We start from the raw sequence: 17,264 nt of genomic DNA, 5'->3' as shown, positions 1-17,264 counted from the left end.
CCAGCCTGGTCTACAGAGTGAGTTCCAGGACAGCCAGGGCTGTACAGAGAAACTCTGTCTCAAAAAACAAAACCAAACAAACAAACAAACAAACAAAACCCAAATTATATATAAGAGTCCCCTTGGACTGCTCTCTGAATCACACTACCACTGTCAAACCAATGCACAGGCACTGTCAGATGCTCACATAGGAGCAGAAATGCATGAAGCATTCTAAAGAGCAACTGTGTAATACATGAACATTTCTATAGTTGGTCATACACATTCCCTTATACACAAGAATTTCCCTTGTAAAACTCAATGCCAAGAAATATGCAGATGCTCTAAAATGACCTTTAAATGTTATTATCTTTATTGTGTGTATGTTTGTGAGTGCTCTCACTCATGGATGTCAGAGCACACCTGTTGGGAGTAAGTTTTCTCTTTCTACCACGTGATCCTACAGATCCATTCAAGTTTGTCAAGCTTGGCAGTTAAGTGACTGCCAAGTTAAAAGACTTGGTATCTCAGTAGGTACCAAGTCTTTTGCTTGTTTAAGACAGGTTTCACAAAGTATCCCTGGCTGGTCTGGTACTTGATATGAAACCCAAGTTGGCCTTGGCAATCCTTTTTGCCTCTGCTTTCCAAGTAATGGGATTATAGGTGTGAGCCAGCAGGCTCAGTTCATAAAACTACTATCCTGGTTTTTGTTTTGTTTTGTTTTTCAAGACAGGGTTTCACTGTGTAATCCTAGCTGTCCTAAAACTCACTCTATAAAGCAAGCTAGCCTTAAATTCAGGGATCCACCTGCCACTGCCTCCCAAGTGCACCACCACCCATCTTATTTTATTTTTTTTGTTTGTTTAAATGATTGCTTTGAGACAGGATCTACACTATGTAGCCCTGGCTGGCCTGGAACTCACTAAAATAAGCTACCCTTAACTAACAGAAACATGACTGCCACTGCTTCCAAAGTAGGGGGACTAAAACTGTGCACCACCACACCTGCCTAAATTCAGTCTTTAAAGATCTCAGAAACTGTGTGGTGAAACCCCATTAGACAGAGAGCCAAGAAAAAAAAAGGCCATATAGCCCAGCCCCGCACTCCTTCCTCTTCCCAGGAGTATCTATTTCCTGTCTTGAGGAATACGAAGAGGTTACCTTTATTGTTTGCCCTTAACAAAGCCCTTAAAGTCAGGAGGCAAGGTACACTGTAATTGTTTTTTGCTAACTCTAAGGTATTATTGAACTATTTTTAAAATTGTCAATAAACTATATTTACAACCAAAGTTTTTGCAAGCAGAGATTTAAAAAAAAAGAACAGAATATGATTAAGTACTTCTGGAAGCACAGTGCTAAGAAACACAAGATTAGGTGCTAGTCAAATCACTAGCTCTACAAGGCTGGCTGAGTTCATAGCAATCTTCTCTCATTTCCATGATTTCACACTAAATATCCTTTTCTCTACCCCTAAAAGAAAATAAATAGGGATCCCTTGGGATCTCTCACTCGATTGTAAAGAACATAAGCCATGCTCCTCTCAGTAGCAGCAGGCAGAACTTGTTTACAAAGTCAGTGTAAAGAAATCTGAAACACCAATGGGATAAGCCATTTGGTGCCTGCTGCTTAGAACAGGTCACAAAAAGCAGTGACAGGAAAGAGGGACCCCCATCATCCAGAGAAGCCAATTTCCTCATTGATGCCTTTAAACTAGTTTCTAATGAAAAGCTGGGAGCACAAGGACTTCACTCTGACACACTTAATATCCTTGCTCTGACTTGCTCTCTGAGATAAGTTACAAATAGTGATGTTGACATCATTCAAAATACCTTGCTGGCCCTCCAAGAGGGGGAAAAAAATTACTTGGTAAGACAAATACAAGACATGCACCAACATGCCTCATAGAGTTGGGAACAGAAATATAGGACAGCTAAGAATAAGAGTAACCTAAGACCCCAAAAGCCATGAGCAGTCTCAAACTTCTCCCACTCCCATCCTTTCTGTTTATTTATCTCTCAGAACCAAACAAGTGATAAAATTTTTTTCAAAAGGTATGATGCCTCAATTCCCTCCTCCACAAAGAACAAAATAAAACATTCAAGTATCAGGTACCCAGACAAATGATATAGCACCCCACACCTCCACACATACTCCCAGCCCATACTTACATATGCAAGCAGCAGCAAGGAGACGGCAGGCCACATATGGAGGATCACAGGTGGGGAAGGAGGGCTTGATGATATAGTTGGCGAAGGTGATGGCGATGATGGCCTGACTGGTGGGCTCAACAATTAGAAGTGAGACCCACAGACGGATAAAGGCAATGAAGCCCCCGAAGGCCTCTAGAATATAAGCATAGCTAGCCCCTGACTTGGTGATAGTGGTCCCCAGTTCTGCATAACAAAGGGCACCCACAACAGAGAAGAGCCCACCAATGGCCCACACTACAAGTGACAACCCATAGGAAGCAGTATATTTTAGAACACCCTTGGGCGAGACAAAGATCCCTGAGCCAATCATGTTGCCCACCACCAGGCTAACCCCGTTCAGCAAGGAGATCTCCTTCTTCAGCTGCATAGTTTCTGGAGACCCTTGAGACGGTGAACTGGCATCTTCTTTTACAGTGTGCTGGTTGGCCTTGGAGAGAAGATGGTAGGTAGGTGCGGGGCTCCCAAGCTCCCTGGCTTCCATGGTAAAAGATTCCTGTACACCTGTGTTTAGTGTAGCCTGGCAAAGAAAACAAATATGTCAAGTCCAGGACAGGAGCTAGTGTGGCTTAGTTACACCTGCCAGTCAAACAGATTTCCTTGCCCACCACCTGCTTAGTAGAGCATGCAACACATACAACACAACAGGATTGTCCCAGTTTCAATCATAAGACACAGGGAACTAGTGGTAGGCAGTTATGCTACCTAATGCTCCTAAGTAAGACAATGTAAGTATAAGCACTCAGTTCCAACTTAATGATGACTTCCAACAAGAGCTCTGTCTTACTGAGCAAAGAGGCCAGCAAAACTATTTGTCCACAGTAGATTCTCCCCAGTTTTGTTCAATTCTATTTGTTTGATTGTTTGAGATAAAGTATGCCTTTGTAGCCCTGGCTATCCTGGAACTCTGTTAAGACCAAGCCCACCTCAAACTCAAGTGCTAGAAGAATTAAAGGTGTTAAAGTCCACAAACTTGTCCTTCAGAGAAAACCAAAGTACCTACTTATAGCAGATACATAGCACTCACAAGCCTGAAAACTTGAAAGTGGGACCACAGTGAAAGACTAAAAAGATCATTCCAGGAAATCCTGCCACTTAGCTCTTTGTAAAAAGTGATTTCTACTGTTTAAGTGAATTCTACAGGAATTCAGGCACATGTGAAAAATTCTGTAGTTACATGGAAGGAAGGTTTAAGAAAATTTAAAAAAATCACTAATATGGCTTGATGTGCTGGCACACACCTTTAATCCCAGCATGAGGGAGGCAGAGGCAGGCAGATCTCTGAGTTCCAAGCCAGCATCGTCTACCATGAAGGGAGTAAGTTCCTGGACAGCCAAGACAATACAGAGAAACCCTGTTTCAAACAAGAAAAGGAAAGGAGGAGAGGAGAAGAGAGGAGAGGAGAGGAGAGGAGAGGAGAGGAGAGGAGAGGAGAGGAGAGGAGAGGAAAGGAAAGGAAAAGTATGATGTTGCAGAGATCTTCATGAAAGCATAACCTCAACTTACCCCACCTATTACTGCTTGCTGAATCAATTCCTTTCTTTTTTCTCAAGTATCCAAAAGAGTTTACAAGGTTTTAAGAAAGAAGGGAAAAGGGGCAGCCAAGAGCACCCTAACTTGGGGCTAACCTGCCAATGGCTTATTTGCTTTTCTCTTCTACATGCCCCTCACCACCATCTGAGGCTACAAAGCAATTCTCCCAAAATAATTCCCAGAGTCTTGTCACCTAACCAAAGCCATAGCCTCCTCTTAGTTAGAGAACCAGCATGGAAAGCATCTTGAAAAGATGACATGTGTGAGCCTGGCGGTGGTGGCACACACCTTTAATCCCAGCACTTGGGAGGCAGAGGCAGGCGGATTTCTGAGTTCGAGGCCAGCCTGGTCTACAGAGTGAGTTCCAGAACAGCCAGGGCTACACAGAGAAACCTTGTATCGAAAAACCAAAACGAAAACAAACAGCAACAAAAGAAAGTAGATTCTACATTATCTTACCTAAGAAGGCTCTGTCAAAAGATAAGCAAATCCCCTGACTCTACCCAGACTGGCCTCCCTTCCTCAATTCCTGTGCTGGTCATGAGTTCAGAAGAGTAATGTGGTAGGCAATAAATTACCACCCAAGAGTCAGTCCTTCAAGGTCACAGGGTAACAATGTAATCTGCTCTATTCAACAATGATATAAAGCTATGCAAACTGGCACACACCTGTAATTCCAACACTTGGGAGGCTGAAGCAAGGAGATCTCAGGTTCAAAGTCAGTGTGAAGTGCATTGTGAGACCCTGTCATTTTTTAAAAACCTGGGGGTGGGGTGTGGCTGAGGGACAGAAAAGCAAAAATAAAACAAAATGTCTATATCAGATCCTGACCTCACATGCCTCAGAGCAAAGGAACCAAGGTCAGTTCTAAGGGGAATGAATTAGGGGAAAATCATATCACCACAGACCCCACACAAAATTCTTGTCTTAACTGTCCCAATCTCCTTCCAAGAGTCTGGACCTGGGCCGAAATTAAAAAGCTTGTCTGGGGTATGAGAAATTTCTTGAAGTCCAAAAGAGTGAACCCAGCTTACCTCTACTTTAATAAGACTAGACGTATTAAAGTCTAGAAAGCACTGTTCATTCTTGGCACTAAACTATGCAGGTTTCCCTATGCAAGCATGTGGAAGCATATTTGTTTCACATGTCTATCAAGTGAGTCCAGGTTTCCATGGGAATAAATCCAGTAAATAGCTAGGAGTGCACACTCTTGTGTAAAGTACAAAGAGACCTTCAGGGTACCTTTTCTACCTAACGCAATACACAGATAGGCAGAAAAGCCTGGCCTTAGCGACCACTCCAATCTCTTCAAGTCCATCAAAACTTAATTAGAATGTTATTGGGTATTCTTCTTGTCCATGAACAACCTGGCATTGGTGCGTTGGATACACTACACAAAGTCCTCAGTGGCTTGTTCTGCAAGGATGTGCTACTAAGATCAGTCACAGCCCTAGAAAAACTCTTGCCTAGAATCTTAGTCTCAGCACCTGAGTGAGGGACAAGCAGTTTACAAAGGACTTGTCTCTCCTTCAGCCAAAGTGAAAGTCCTTTTCTTCATTCAAATACCAAACACAATTATCACAATGAACCTGTCCTTGGCCAAAGTAATTAAAACCCTTATCTTTTTAACCCAAGAACAAAATTGTGAAATAACTACAATAAACTCCTGAGGACAGATGGCTAAATTCCAGGCTTGCTGGCCACAAAACCCCAAGGCCATTCCTTACCTTTCTTCTAAATCTAACCCTTACCTCACATTCCTTTAAAAAAACCTGCCAAGTGCTGGGCGGTGGTGGTGCACACCTTTAATCCCAGCACTTGGGAAGCAGAGACAGGTGGGATTTCTGAGTTCGAGGCCAGCCTGATCTACAGAGTGAGTTCCAGGACAGCCAGGGATACACAGAGAAACCCTGTCTCAAAAAAACAAAAACAAAAACAAAAACAAAATTATTTGTGCCTAAGGAAGGGACATGAAATTCTGGTCAAAACCACTGAGAAGTATAACCTCTGTGTCAAGCAGAATAACCCAGAAAGATCCATCCCACCCAGCCAGACACAAGGAAACTGAGGCTGAACCAGAACAGAGACCCTCCCGGCTCCCACCAGAAGTTCTGCATATAGCAGACTATACACCGAGAAGGGCTAAAGCTGAGAGCAAAGCATAAACTTTGAGAAAAAAAAAAATCTTCCCCATAGCAAAGCACAAGCACAAGGAAATATGAAGGCAAAGTTACCTAAGGCAACAACAAAAACCCAACACAATTCTATATAATCACCTCAAACTCTTCTATCAACCACCTTACAAAAGGGTCATACCTATTTCTCAGAATAAAAACTATATACCTCAATTTTCTTCGGTCCTACAAAGTATGGCAATCACTAACAAATTATAAGTTAAAGAAGAACAACAACAACAATAACCACCACCACCACCACCCACTCTCCAGAGGCAGTAATCAACATGTCCAGACTTAGAGGACTCAGATATTAGAAACATCAGACTGGTTCGAATAAATACAATGGAGAGCCAGATGCGGATCTGTAGTAGCCTGTAGTCCTAATAAACACTAGTAAACAAAATAAAACAACCACTATCAAATGGTCTTAAGTAGGGAAAAAAACTATTCTAAACTTATTTAGAATATAAATGAAGCCTGAAGAAAAAAATGCAGAAATGCACTGTAGGTTTGTAGCATCAAGAAAAAAAATGTACTGCAATACTATCATAAAAAAAAAAAAAATAGGCAAAAATTGGGAAAATGCTGTTATAAGGTTCTTACCTTATAGTGAAAAAATATATAATTTAAGGGTATACTGTGATTAAAGACTCATGACATTTTATAAAGTATAGCTCAGTGGTAGAAAACTTGTCAACCATATAATTATGGTCCTATTCCCTGGAGGCCAGTAAAAGATTTACACTGTAAAATTAGGGCAACAATTAAAAAATATTTAAGAGATATGACTAATAAGCCAAAAGTAGAGAGCTGGTGTGATGACACCTGTCTATACACGAGGTTGACCTCACACTTGCCTCTATAGGAGTTCTAAGTACTAAGACTGCAGGTGTATATCAGGTCTATCTGAAATAGCAGATTTTAATTCAGCTAAAGATACCATTAATAGGGGGCTGGCGAGATGGCTCAGCAGGTAAGAGTACTGACTGCTCTTCCAAAGGTCCTGAGTTCAAATCCCAGCAACCACATGGTGGCTCACAACCACCTGTAAGATGCCCTCTTCTGGTGTGTCTGAAGACAGCAACAGTGTACTTATTTATAATAAATAAATCCTTAAAAAAATTTTTTTTGAAAACCCAAACAGGGCATATAGCTCAGTTGGTAGAGCATTTGCCAAGTATGCACAAGCCCTCAGTTTGCTCTCCAGTACAGCATAAACCCAGTATGGATGCCCATCCTATAAGCTCAGCACTCAAAAAATCAAGGCAAAAAGATCAAAATCCTTATTTGTTACATGAGACTTCAGCCTAGGCTAGATAGAGAAGGAAAATAAACATAAATCAAAAGAAAGTTGAGAGCCCAGCATGGTGATACTTACCTATAATAGTAAAACTGGGGAGAATAAACTAAGGTAGGATAACAAACTAAAGTGTACCCTTAAGGACATAGAGAGACCATGTCTCAAAAAAGAGGCCAAAAATGTGGCTCAGCAGGTAAATAGCATTTGCAGTCTGATGGCCCAAGTTCAATTCCCAGAACCTATGAAAAAAGCCAGATGTACATCTGTACTCTCAGCACTGCACGAGAGCCAGATAGGAGGCTGAGATAGAAAAATCAGCAGGAAGCTTGTCACCAGATAGCCTGGAGAACAGTAACAATCAGAAAGACTAGCTTTTGTCTCAACAAGTTGGGAGAACCAACTCCCAAAAGATATCCTCTGACCTCCACATTCCATGGTTCTAATGTGTCCACACTCACATACACATAAGAAATAAAAGAATTTTAAAAGCAAATATAAATGAAATGAAACAAAAAAATGCTTATGTTAAAAACTTAAAAAATATACACATAGGTCAGGGTAGTGGTGTTGCATGCCTTTAATCCCAGCGCCTGGGAGGGACAGGCAGGCAGGGGGTGATCTGTGAGTTCTAGGCCACTTATATGTAGATTCTTTTTTTTTTTTTTGGTAGCCCTGGCTGTCCTGAAACTCACTCTGTAGACAAGGCTGGCCTGAAACTCAGAAATCAGCCTGTCTCTGCAAGCACTGGGATTAAAGGCGTGCGCCACCACTGCCCAGCTGGATATTTTCTTTATTTACATTTCAATTGTTTTCTCTTTTCCAGATCTCCCCTTCAGAAACCCCCTATTCCTGCCCACCCATAGCTTTTTTTTTTCAAAAGTGGCAAAAATTGTTTTTCTTTTTATGGAGACTATCAGTTAACTTAGATATAATTTACTTCCAATCACAATGGTTAAGGTACTCTTACATCAACAAATACAGTATTTGCTATACAGTCTTTTCTGGGGCTCTGGTTTTTTGCTTTTTGCTTTTTCTTGAGACAGGATCTCTCCCTTGCTAACCTGGAATTCATTACATAGCTCACGGGGGCCTTGAACTCTAGAACTCTCAGCACCCTAAGTAATGTGATTAGCCATCATGTCTTAAAGTATAAGTCACCAGCTGGGCAGTGGTGGGGCACGCCTTTAATCCCAGCACTTGGGAGGCAGAGGCAGGTGGATTTCTGAGTTAAGAGGCCAGCCTGGTCTACAGAGTGAGTTCCAGGACAGCCAGAGCTATACAGAGAAACTCTGTCTCAAAAAACTTAAGGAAGAAAGAAAAGAAAAAAAAAAAAAGAATAAGTTCTTAGTTACTTATCAAAAAAATTAACTTATAGAAAGCATCAGGATAATATTTCCTCCTGTAAGGAGGCAGAGGCAGGAGGATCTCTTGAGTTGAACGCCAGCCTGGTCTATAAAGTGAGTTCCAGGACAGCCAGGGCTACACCAAGAAACCCTGATTCTAAGAGTATCATTTACACAACTTTTGTAGAAACATCTCCACACTCTAGAGACTATAGCAAGAAAGCAAAAATGTCAGGAAATTTCCTCTACAACAAACTTGGTAGATCAGCCACATAACTGGAATACACTTTTGGTTTAAAAAAAAAAAAGACTAAGCATAGTGGTGTTAAAGAGGGGGAGTGTTCAGCAAGGACAGGCTAATCTCTGAGTTAAAGGCCAGCCTTGTCTACAGAGTCCAACCATAGCTACACACAGAAACCCTGTCTCCATTGCTGGGAAGGGGGTGAGGGTGGGGGAATCCGGCTTATGGTTTCGATCTTTGTCTTTCTTTTTCTCTCTGGTAGTGCTAGAAATGAAACCCAGGACTCTTTGCATGGCAATTACTGTCCAAGGCCGTCTATCTCCATCAGGGTTATGATTTTTTCCACACATTTGCCGGGAAAGAAATCAAACATAACTCAAGTAAACAGCCCTAGACCCAAGTCGGGAAGCAAAAGCCATCTGTATGAAATCACAAAGGAACTTTAACAATGGGAAGCCTGGGTAGCTTCCTTGAAGGACCTCACCAGGTAAAAGAGGTAAAAATGACCCTAGAAAGCAGTTGCAAACTTTAAACCTGCTCCTGCTAAGTCTTCAAATCCGGGATCGGCTCTCAACTTTAAGGAGCCAAACAGCTGAGCACACAGCCTGTTAGATTAGCTGCCCCAAACTGAGGGGTCGTTCCTACCGCACCCCACCGCCCCGCACTGACAGTGAGACTGAATTCTTACCCACACATAACCCAGTGGTCTCGACTGGTTCCCCAAGACTTGTTAAATTAGATGTTTTCTATTTATACTGACCCATTACACAACACGGTGACCAGCCTTTTGGCTTAGTGCAATGGTTAAGAGAATTTTCAGAATAGTTCCCAAATATTTCCTGACATTTGTGACATGAGACGGTCCAATGAGATGACAAAATAAGGAGACACTCCAAAGAGGTACAAGAGCACCGTGTTCCCAAACGCCAATACATCAGCCCTCTTAAGTCCCAACGCGAGTCGGAGGGTTCAACAACGCCCAGGAGCGGCATTCCTGCATTCACGCAGCGTCTGCCCTCCTCACTCTCGCTACCTCGCACCACCGCTTCTTCTTCTTCTTCTTCTTCTTCCTCCTCCTCCTCCTCCTCCTCCTCCTCCTCCGTCGCCTCTCAGTGCTCCAGGGAGGATCACTCAGGCTCACTCGGTCACGGACTGCGGAGGACTCAGCCCTTCAGTCTTCAAGCCCTTCGTGTCTCTCCCACTCAAACCTCCTTCGCTGTCTCCGACTCTCAGGGTCGCACACACTCCGGAGTCCCCCTCACGCCCACGGTTTTTCTCCTCACACTCTGGGTTTTTCCGTCACACACACACACACACACACACACACACACACAGAGTCTCCCACACTCACCATCTCGCAGTTTTTCACACACAGTCCCCCTCACGCTAGGGATCTTGAACACTCACAAAGCCACTCGGGGTCTCACAAACACACACATACACACGGGTCTCTCACGCACACTAGGGGTCTCACACACACACACACGAATCTCTCACGCACACACACACTCGGGGTCTCTCTCTCTCTCACACACACACACACACACACTCGAGGTCTCTCTCTCTCACACACACACACACACACACACTCGGGGTCTCTCTTTCTTTCTCTCTCTCACACACACACGCACACGCACGAGCCAGCGCGCGCGCGCCTGCCTGCGTCTGCCTCACACCGCCGTCCACTCCGGGATCCACGCTCCCGGCGTCCTCCTCTCAGCCGCCGCGTCTCTCCCGCGCCCTCCGCCCCACGCGGTTTCCGGCCCGCATCCAGCACGCGGCGACCGAGGCCACGCAGAGCGCTCGGCCGCACACGAGAGCGCCCGGTCCCGCCCGGAGCCAGCCCCTCACCTCCTCGGCCCCGCTAGTCACCTCCTCGTGGCTCGGAGCTGCCAGGATGCTCTGTCGCGCCGTCGCCCCGGCCGCTCAAGTCCCGCCCATGCCACGTCACTCGCACCGGATCGCGACGGCGCGCGCCGCCAGGGGACCCGGCTCGGAGCTGGGGCCCCAGGCGGCGTGGCTTCCGGGCGCTAGGGCGCGCCGGGGCCCTAGGCGATCGGCGATCCGCGATCCGCGTACCGTTACCGGGCAGCCTCCAGCAGGCCGCGCCTCACCTGGGATGGCCGCCCCGGGCTCTGCGCCTCTGGGGCTCCACGTGAGGATGCTGCTGCTGCTGCTGGCAGCTCGAAAGGGCCCCACACACGACCGCGCGCCCAGTGGCACCCTGGACAGTTGACACAAAGAGCTCTGGACCGCTTTCCTCCTGTCCGGGGAAGCCAGAAGACAGACACTCCCGGGACCGGTGCTCTGCGCTGACGTTCAGTTCAGACTCAGTTCGACCCTGGAAAGTTGCCGCTTCTTGCTCTCAGCTTTGTCCTGGTCTTTCCTGACCCTGCTGACACCCGTCTCGGGGAAGCTGCGACATTCTGTCCTTTCCTTCTCCCGTTGGTCGCTCCTCTAACCGACCAGTCTGGCTGGAATCAGTATAGTCTAAACTTGTGCTCTTCTCTTAGGCTATCAGACTTTAAAAAAAAAAAAAATGGACCTCAAGAAATCAGTATTTCCTCCAGAAATAGCCTGCTAGGAGAGGAAGTGGCTGAAGCATCCAAAGGAGGAACTTATCTCCAGGCGAAAAATGTACAACTTGTCAGATGGCCTTGAAAGAGGCAGACTTGGAGTTTGTTTGCAAGGGATCCGCACCCTTTCTGCATTTCTCGCTTAAGATTTAAACCTTATTAAGAGTTAAAGAGGCCGGGCGGTGGTGGCAACGCCTTTAATCCCAGCACTTGGGAGGCAGAGACAGGAGGATTTCTGAGTTCGAGGCCAACCTGGTCTACTGAGTGAGTTCCAGGACAGCCAGGGCTACACAGAGAAACCCTGTCTTGAAAAACCTTTAATCTCAGCACTCAGGAGGCAGAGGGAAGTCAATTTCTGTGAATTCGAGGCTAGCCTGGTCTACAATGCTGAAAAGAGTCCAGGACAGCCAGGGCTCTGTTACACAAAGAAGCCCTGTTGGGGGCGGAGCTGGGGGGGTTAAGTAGTTAAGAGCACTTGCAGAGGAGAGGGATCCTATTCCCAGCACCATAGAGGCTCATGACCACGGGTAACCCCAGTTTTTCTGGCCCCACCAGGCACGCAGGTGGTCCGCTATGCATACATAGGCAAAAGATAAAATTATTTTAACTTTTTTATTTATATGAGTACACTGCAGCTGTCTTCAGACACACCAGAAGAGGGCATCAGATCTCATTGCAGATGGTTGTGAGCCACCATGTGGTTGCTGGGATGTGAACTCGGGACCTCTGGAAGAGCAGTCAGCGATCTTAACCGCCGCTATCTCTCCAGCCCCAAGATAATTTTTTTTTAAATTAGCAGAGTTTAGTGACACCTGCGCTTAATCCGAGGTGGGAGGGGCAGAGGGAATTGGATCTCGGTTAGTTCAAGTTCTGCCAAGGTTACAGAGTTAGACCCTGTTTTAAAACAAAAAACAAAAAAACTTTAAACCCTCCTGGGTGGTGACACTGTCCTTTAATCCCAGCACTCAGAAGGCCGAGACAGGGGCTGGAGAGATGGCTCAGTGGTTAAGAGCACCCACTGCTCTTCCAAAGGTCCTGAGTTCAAATCCCAGCAACCACATGGTGGCTTACAACCACCTGTAACGAGAGATCTGACTTCCTCTTCTGGACAGTCTGAAGACAGCTACATTGTATACATATAATAAATAAAGTCTTTAAAAAAAAAAAAAAGAAGGCAGAGACAGGCAGATCTCTAAGAGTTCCAGGTTGGCCTAGTGTACAGAGCAGTTCTTGGACTTGCAGGTGCTGTTACAGAGAACTCTTGTCTTGAAAAATTTAGAAAAAATAAAGGGAAACAAAAGAAAAAGTTAAACTCTATTCTTACATCAGGAACCCCCAAAGACACACTTGGGGGAGTCACTGGCTATCTCTGTCCTTCCCAATGTAGCCACACTGACTAATCTTTTTCTGCTTTTCATTATTAATTTGGCTCGATTTATCAGTTTATGAAGGATGCATGGCTAAACCTAACTTGTTGAGGAAGAGACTGTAATGCCAGCCAGATCTGCTACCATGATCTTTTTTGTCCACACTTCACCATATGCAGACTGCTTCCCACCCACTCCTTGGGGAGTCCGGAAATGCACAACAGCTGAACTCTCCCCAGTCTGCCCATTCGCCAGCTGCCTCAGAGTCCAGCCTGCTGCACCTGCCACGTCCCCTCCATGCCCCACCCAAAAGCACTTAAAATATTATGATTGGAGGTTTTTTTAATGTTTGTTTTTGTGAAATTCTACAAAGTGTGAGTTTCTGTAACTTGAGTGGGTGGTTCTACTAAGTGCAAAATTTGTAATGTCAAAGTCATGTTGAAATAAGATTGTATACACCTGTGAAACATGGGGTAGGAGATATGTTAAAATACAGATTGAAATAGCTTCAAATCGCCCCTAAAGAGGCTGAAGAGATGGCTCATTGGGTGAGAGTGCCTCTGGAGGACATCTGCACATACTCACAAACACACATAGTTAAAAATATCTTAAATAAAAACCTTTCAACCAAGCAATGGGTTTCTCACTGTTTGGTTTAGGACCCCTGAACCCAAGGTGCATATTTTACACGTCAAAGCAGAGATAGCCCCCAGCTTCTCCCAGCTTCTCTCAAACCCTACCTGCCCTCCCCTACTCCCCAGAGGCTCTTCCCTACATAATCCAGCTATTTTGGTCTTTGATCCTCCTCTTCCTCCTCCTTCTCCTTATCTCTATGCGCATCTGAGCATCCTTTTCTCTCTTTTTCTCTTCCTTCCCCTCTACCCCCTCTCTCCCCAAGGTGACTTCCCTGGTCTCTTTCCTTGGTGACAGTGAACTCTCCCACCCAAGAACAGCTTCCCAATAATCTAAGGTGATATAATTAGGCTTGAACTGGCTCATTTCACAGGCGGAGAAATAACCTATCACTCACCTTTAATCCCAGCACTCCAGAGGCAGAGGCAGAGGGATTTCTGAGATTGAGGTCAGCCTGGTCTACAGAGTTCCAGGACAGCCCCCGCTACACAGAGAAACTCTCTCTGGAAAAGCCAAATCATTGATTAAACCTCTCTCCTAAAGTACATTCCTCCCTCCTTCCTGATGAATGAAAAATCAGGGACATGATCACTCCTAGGTATGGCTGAAGAGGTTTTTATTGTAGTTAGGAGGGAGAACACAGCCAGAGGCATTTGGAAGAGTCCAGACTGAACATAGCCAACAGAATAGACCACACCATGAGAGGTGAGGGGCTGGGGGAAAGCAGGAAAGGAGAGAGAGGGAAGAGAAGAGAGGGCAAATGAATGAAGAGAGGAGGCAAGGACCAAGAGGCCACGAGAAGAACCAAGAGAACACATAGCCAAAATGGCAGAGTAGATACAGGAAAGAGAAGCTGGGGGTGGGGGAGAGGGAAGCAAGTGCAGAGGCTGGAGAGGTTTGGGAGCTTGTGAGAAACACTGATCCTTGATTGGGTGGTAACAGAGCCTGGCAGCCCGGGTCTGCTTTAATATGTTAATAGGAACCACAACCTTTTGTCCCCGGTTTCTTTGGAACTTAACAACCTATGGGCCTAGGATGCAGTCCTTGAGGACCCCTTGTTACAGCTGCCCTCTTTTGGATTCTCTTCTTAGAACCCTTGAAGAGTCACTGATGCAGCTCAAAGGGGCCCTGAGTTCAGGATCCAGCTCCAAAGGAGCATGGCAGAGTCTAAAGACAAGAATTCAATAGATCTTCTGAGGATGAGGGTGGTTTCCCAGCACAAGCCCACAGCCAGACTCTGATTCCGTGGCAAGAGGAAGGGTAGGGGATGTAAGGGGTGGGGAGCAGGATATGAGACCATCAATACTTCTTTGATGTAAACTCCCTATCCCACCTGAGAAACCCTGTTACCTAGAGATCCACAGACAATGAGTTAGGCAGTGACTGTTAGTATTTGGGGGAGGGAAACTGCTGTAGGTATTGCAGCCTGGGCAGCAGCTGGATCCCCTTCCATCCTTACACACCTTCTGGAAGAGTAAGTGAGCCTGCATGATTTAGGTCAGTTGAGCCTGACCCTTCACTTCTGGAGTCAGTCCCTCCAGCATCTCCCTCCATTCCGTGAGAGCCACCCATTTGTCCTTGCAATAGCTATATATATAGAAATCTGGCTTCCATCGAGACCTCCGGCTTTGCTGTCTCACATCCACATTAGAGAAGCTGCTCAGCCCGAATAGATACAAGACTTGGGATCAGAGGCTTTCCAACATCAGCATTCATGTGCTATGGGCGCACCCTGCAGGATATAGTGATTTATCCTCTTCAATCAGATAAGGAAGCTGAGGCTCAGGGAAGTCGAAAGGCGACCCAAGCCAAACTGGCTGAACCTGGCAGAATGCCTTCTTCACAGCTATGAAACTGAGGTATCCGAAGGGCTCAAAAAGAGCTGGGGGTGGGGGTAGGGGGAGGATGGAGAGAGGGCTCAACAATTTAGGGCACTGCCTGCTCTACCCAAGGACCTGGGTTCAATTCCCAGCAACAATATGACAGGCCACAACTATATGCAACTCCTGTTGCAGGTGATCTGACACCCTCATACATATGCAGTGGAACCACCAATGGACATGAACTAAAAAGAATTAAAAAAAAAAGATTTGGAATGAATGAGTGGCTGTCTGCAAGGTCATTACAAAAGACAGCATGGTGGGTAGGGAAGCGTTGACAGGGGTAGGCAGTGTCCTGGGTAGGACCTGCGACTGAGACTTTTCATGTTATCAACCTTTCACTTGGGCCTGTGCCACAGCCGGGCTTGTGTGTCCATACCTCATTCCCCTTTTGACCACCCCTTCCTTCCAGGGTACAGTGGTACGGTGAGGTTTAGATCACCTTCCGGTGGCCCCCAGAGTATAACAATACCTGGAGTCTAGTCTGGCCAACTCAATGGAAACTGGTATTGAACCGCTTCTATACCACAAAGTTCAGGCTGGGGCCCAATCCCTCCGCATGCTTCCCTATTTCAGACACTCCCTTTATCCATCTTTACATGCTCCTATGTCTTAGTCATCATCTCCACTCATCCCTCCCTAAGGTAGTCTCTCTCTCTCTCTCCCCCTCCTGCTAGAATCCTTGAGATGAGGAGGAAAGCTCAGAGGACACTGTGGACCTCTATATCTTCCACTCCTGGGTTTTCAGGGCTCGAAAGTTTCCCAGGATCTGAAGCAAAGGCCTTCTGGTGAAGCTGCAGCAGGCCTGTGTCTGATCTCTTTGTATGGCTGCCTGTATGACTCAGAAGGCAGGCAGGTAAGATGCTGAATCTGGGAAAGGTGATCTCCTAAAATGAACTTTAAATTCAAAGTGTAGAGGGCAAAAAGGCCTGGTGCACACAGACAGGCACTGGAGAAGCCAGGCAAGTTAAACACACAGCTTCCCTCTTCCTGGAATGCCAGGAATGATGGAGTTCTACAACTTGGTGATCCTTTGCTGTTTGATGAGACAGGCTCAGCCCATATCTCCCAGAATTTACTTATCCCTGACCCTTTTCCCCCCTAAATCTTGAACATTGCTTTTAGGTCATATAACCCATTCTTATGAGTGATATCACTTGTGCTTCACAACAGCCTAAGTGACTTCTACATTATCTTAGGGCCAGGCCAATCCCAAGACTCCCACAAACATATTTACCTCAGTCGTTCTCCGTTATCTTGAGCATTATTTCTAAGTCAGTAAGAAACCATCTTATGGATGAAGCCGTATGTACTTTGCAAAGAGCTTCAATGCAAACATGTCTTACTTAAATTGTTGGAACTGAGTTAATGGGACTGAGTTAATTGTCATCTGAATATCCCCACCCCCCCCAAAATATTATGCTGTGCTTAAATATAGCTAAAGTAAAATTATTTGGGCCAGACTCTAAAAGTTCTGGTCTAGTACCTGTTACCAAGTTTCACTCTCATCTCCCCCTGCTCGGCTTTCCTTGCCTGCTGTATAGCCTGCAGGGGGATCACCACACACCAAGGATGCTGAGACCAAGGAAGCTGAGGGAAGAGGAGCTCAGGGAATCCAGGCACGGTCACTTGCAGGCTTAGCCTTTATCTCCACCCTCAGCTTCGTGGCATCACACTGCTGACTGGGCAGAAGCAAGAAGAGGACAGGAGCCCAACTCCAAGAGGCACAATTCTGGGTCAGTGGAGAAGTCAATTCCAGCGATTCCAGAGAAGAGGGCAAAAGGGGAAATCGAAGGCAGAGGGGTAATGTTGAGGCCCTAGTGAAATTACAGACCAAGCACCCACCTCTATAGCACCTTCATACATCATGGCTCCCTCCTCCTGTGCTCAGAGCAGGACAAGGCACCTTCCAGCATCCAGAATACTTTTATTGCCAAAATCGAGGTACAGCTTGCTCAGGGCCCCAAGTGGGGGTCCCAACACTCAGGTGAGGGACAGATGATAGGAATGTGCTTAACAAGGGAAGTC

The 17,264-nt window shown here is 45.8% G+C and overlaps 2 protein-coding genes across 10 annotated transcripts in view; both read right to left on the bottom strand.

Moving 5' to 3' along the window:
- Slc7a6 (solute carrier family 7 member 6) overlaps positions 1-11,021 on the bottom strand; it is a 28,688-nt gene extending 17,667 nt beyond the window's left edge. For 2 of the 9 annotated variants that reach the window (XR_004110272.1, XM_031341276.1), the window contains exons 1-2: positions 10,632-10,762; positions 2,148-2,706 (exon numbers count right to left, since the gene is read on the bottom strand). Coding sequence is in view for 7 of the 9 variants with exons in the window: in XM_031341276.1 (XP_031197136.1) it covers positions 2,148-2,670 (523 nt within the window). In the remaining 2 variants the exon portion in view is untranslated. The other 7 variants (XM_031341283.1, XM_031341279.1, XM_031341277.1 and 4 more) reach the window with 7 other exon arrangements.
- A 4,916-nt stretch (positions 11,022-15,937) lies between these two features.
- The window catches only part of Pla2g15 (phospholipase A2 group XV), a 16,544-nt gene continuing 15,217 nt past the window's right edge, over positions 15,938-17,264 (bottom strand). The window contains exon 7 of the mRNA XM_031336882.1: positions 15,938-16,123. Within this exon, the coding sequence (XP_031192742.1) occupies positions 15,938-16,123 (186 nt within the window). The remainder of the gene's footprint in view (positions 16,124-17,264) is intronic.

Source organism: Mastomys coucha, unplaced genomic scaffold, assembly GCF_008632895.1.
Source record: "Mastomys coucha isolate ucsf_1 unplaced genomic scaffold, UCSF_Mcou_1 pScaffold22, whole genome shotgun sequence".
In the NCBI taxonomy this organism is placed as follows: domain Eukaryota; kingdom Metazoa; phylum Chordata; class Mammalia; order Rodentia; family Muridae; genus Mastomys; species Mastomys coucha.
This window is presented reverse-complemented; position numbering and strand designations above follow the sequence as displayed.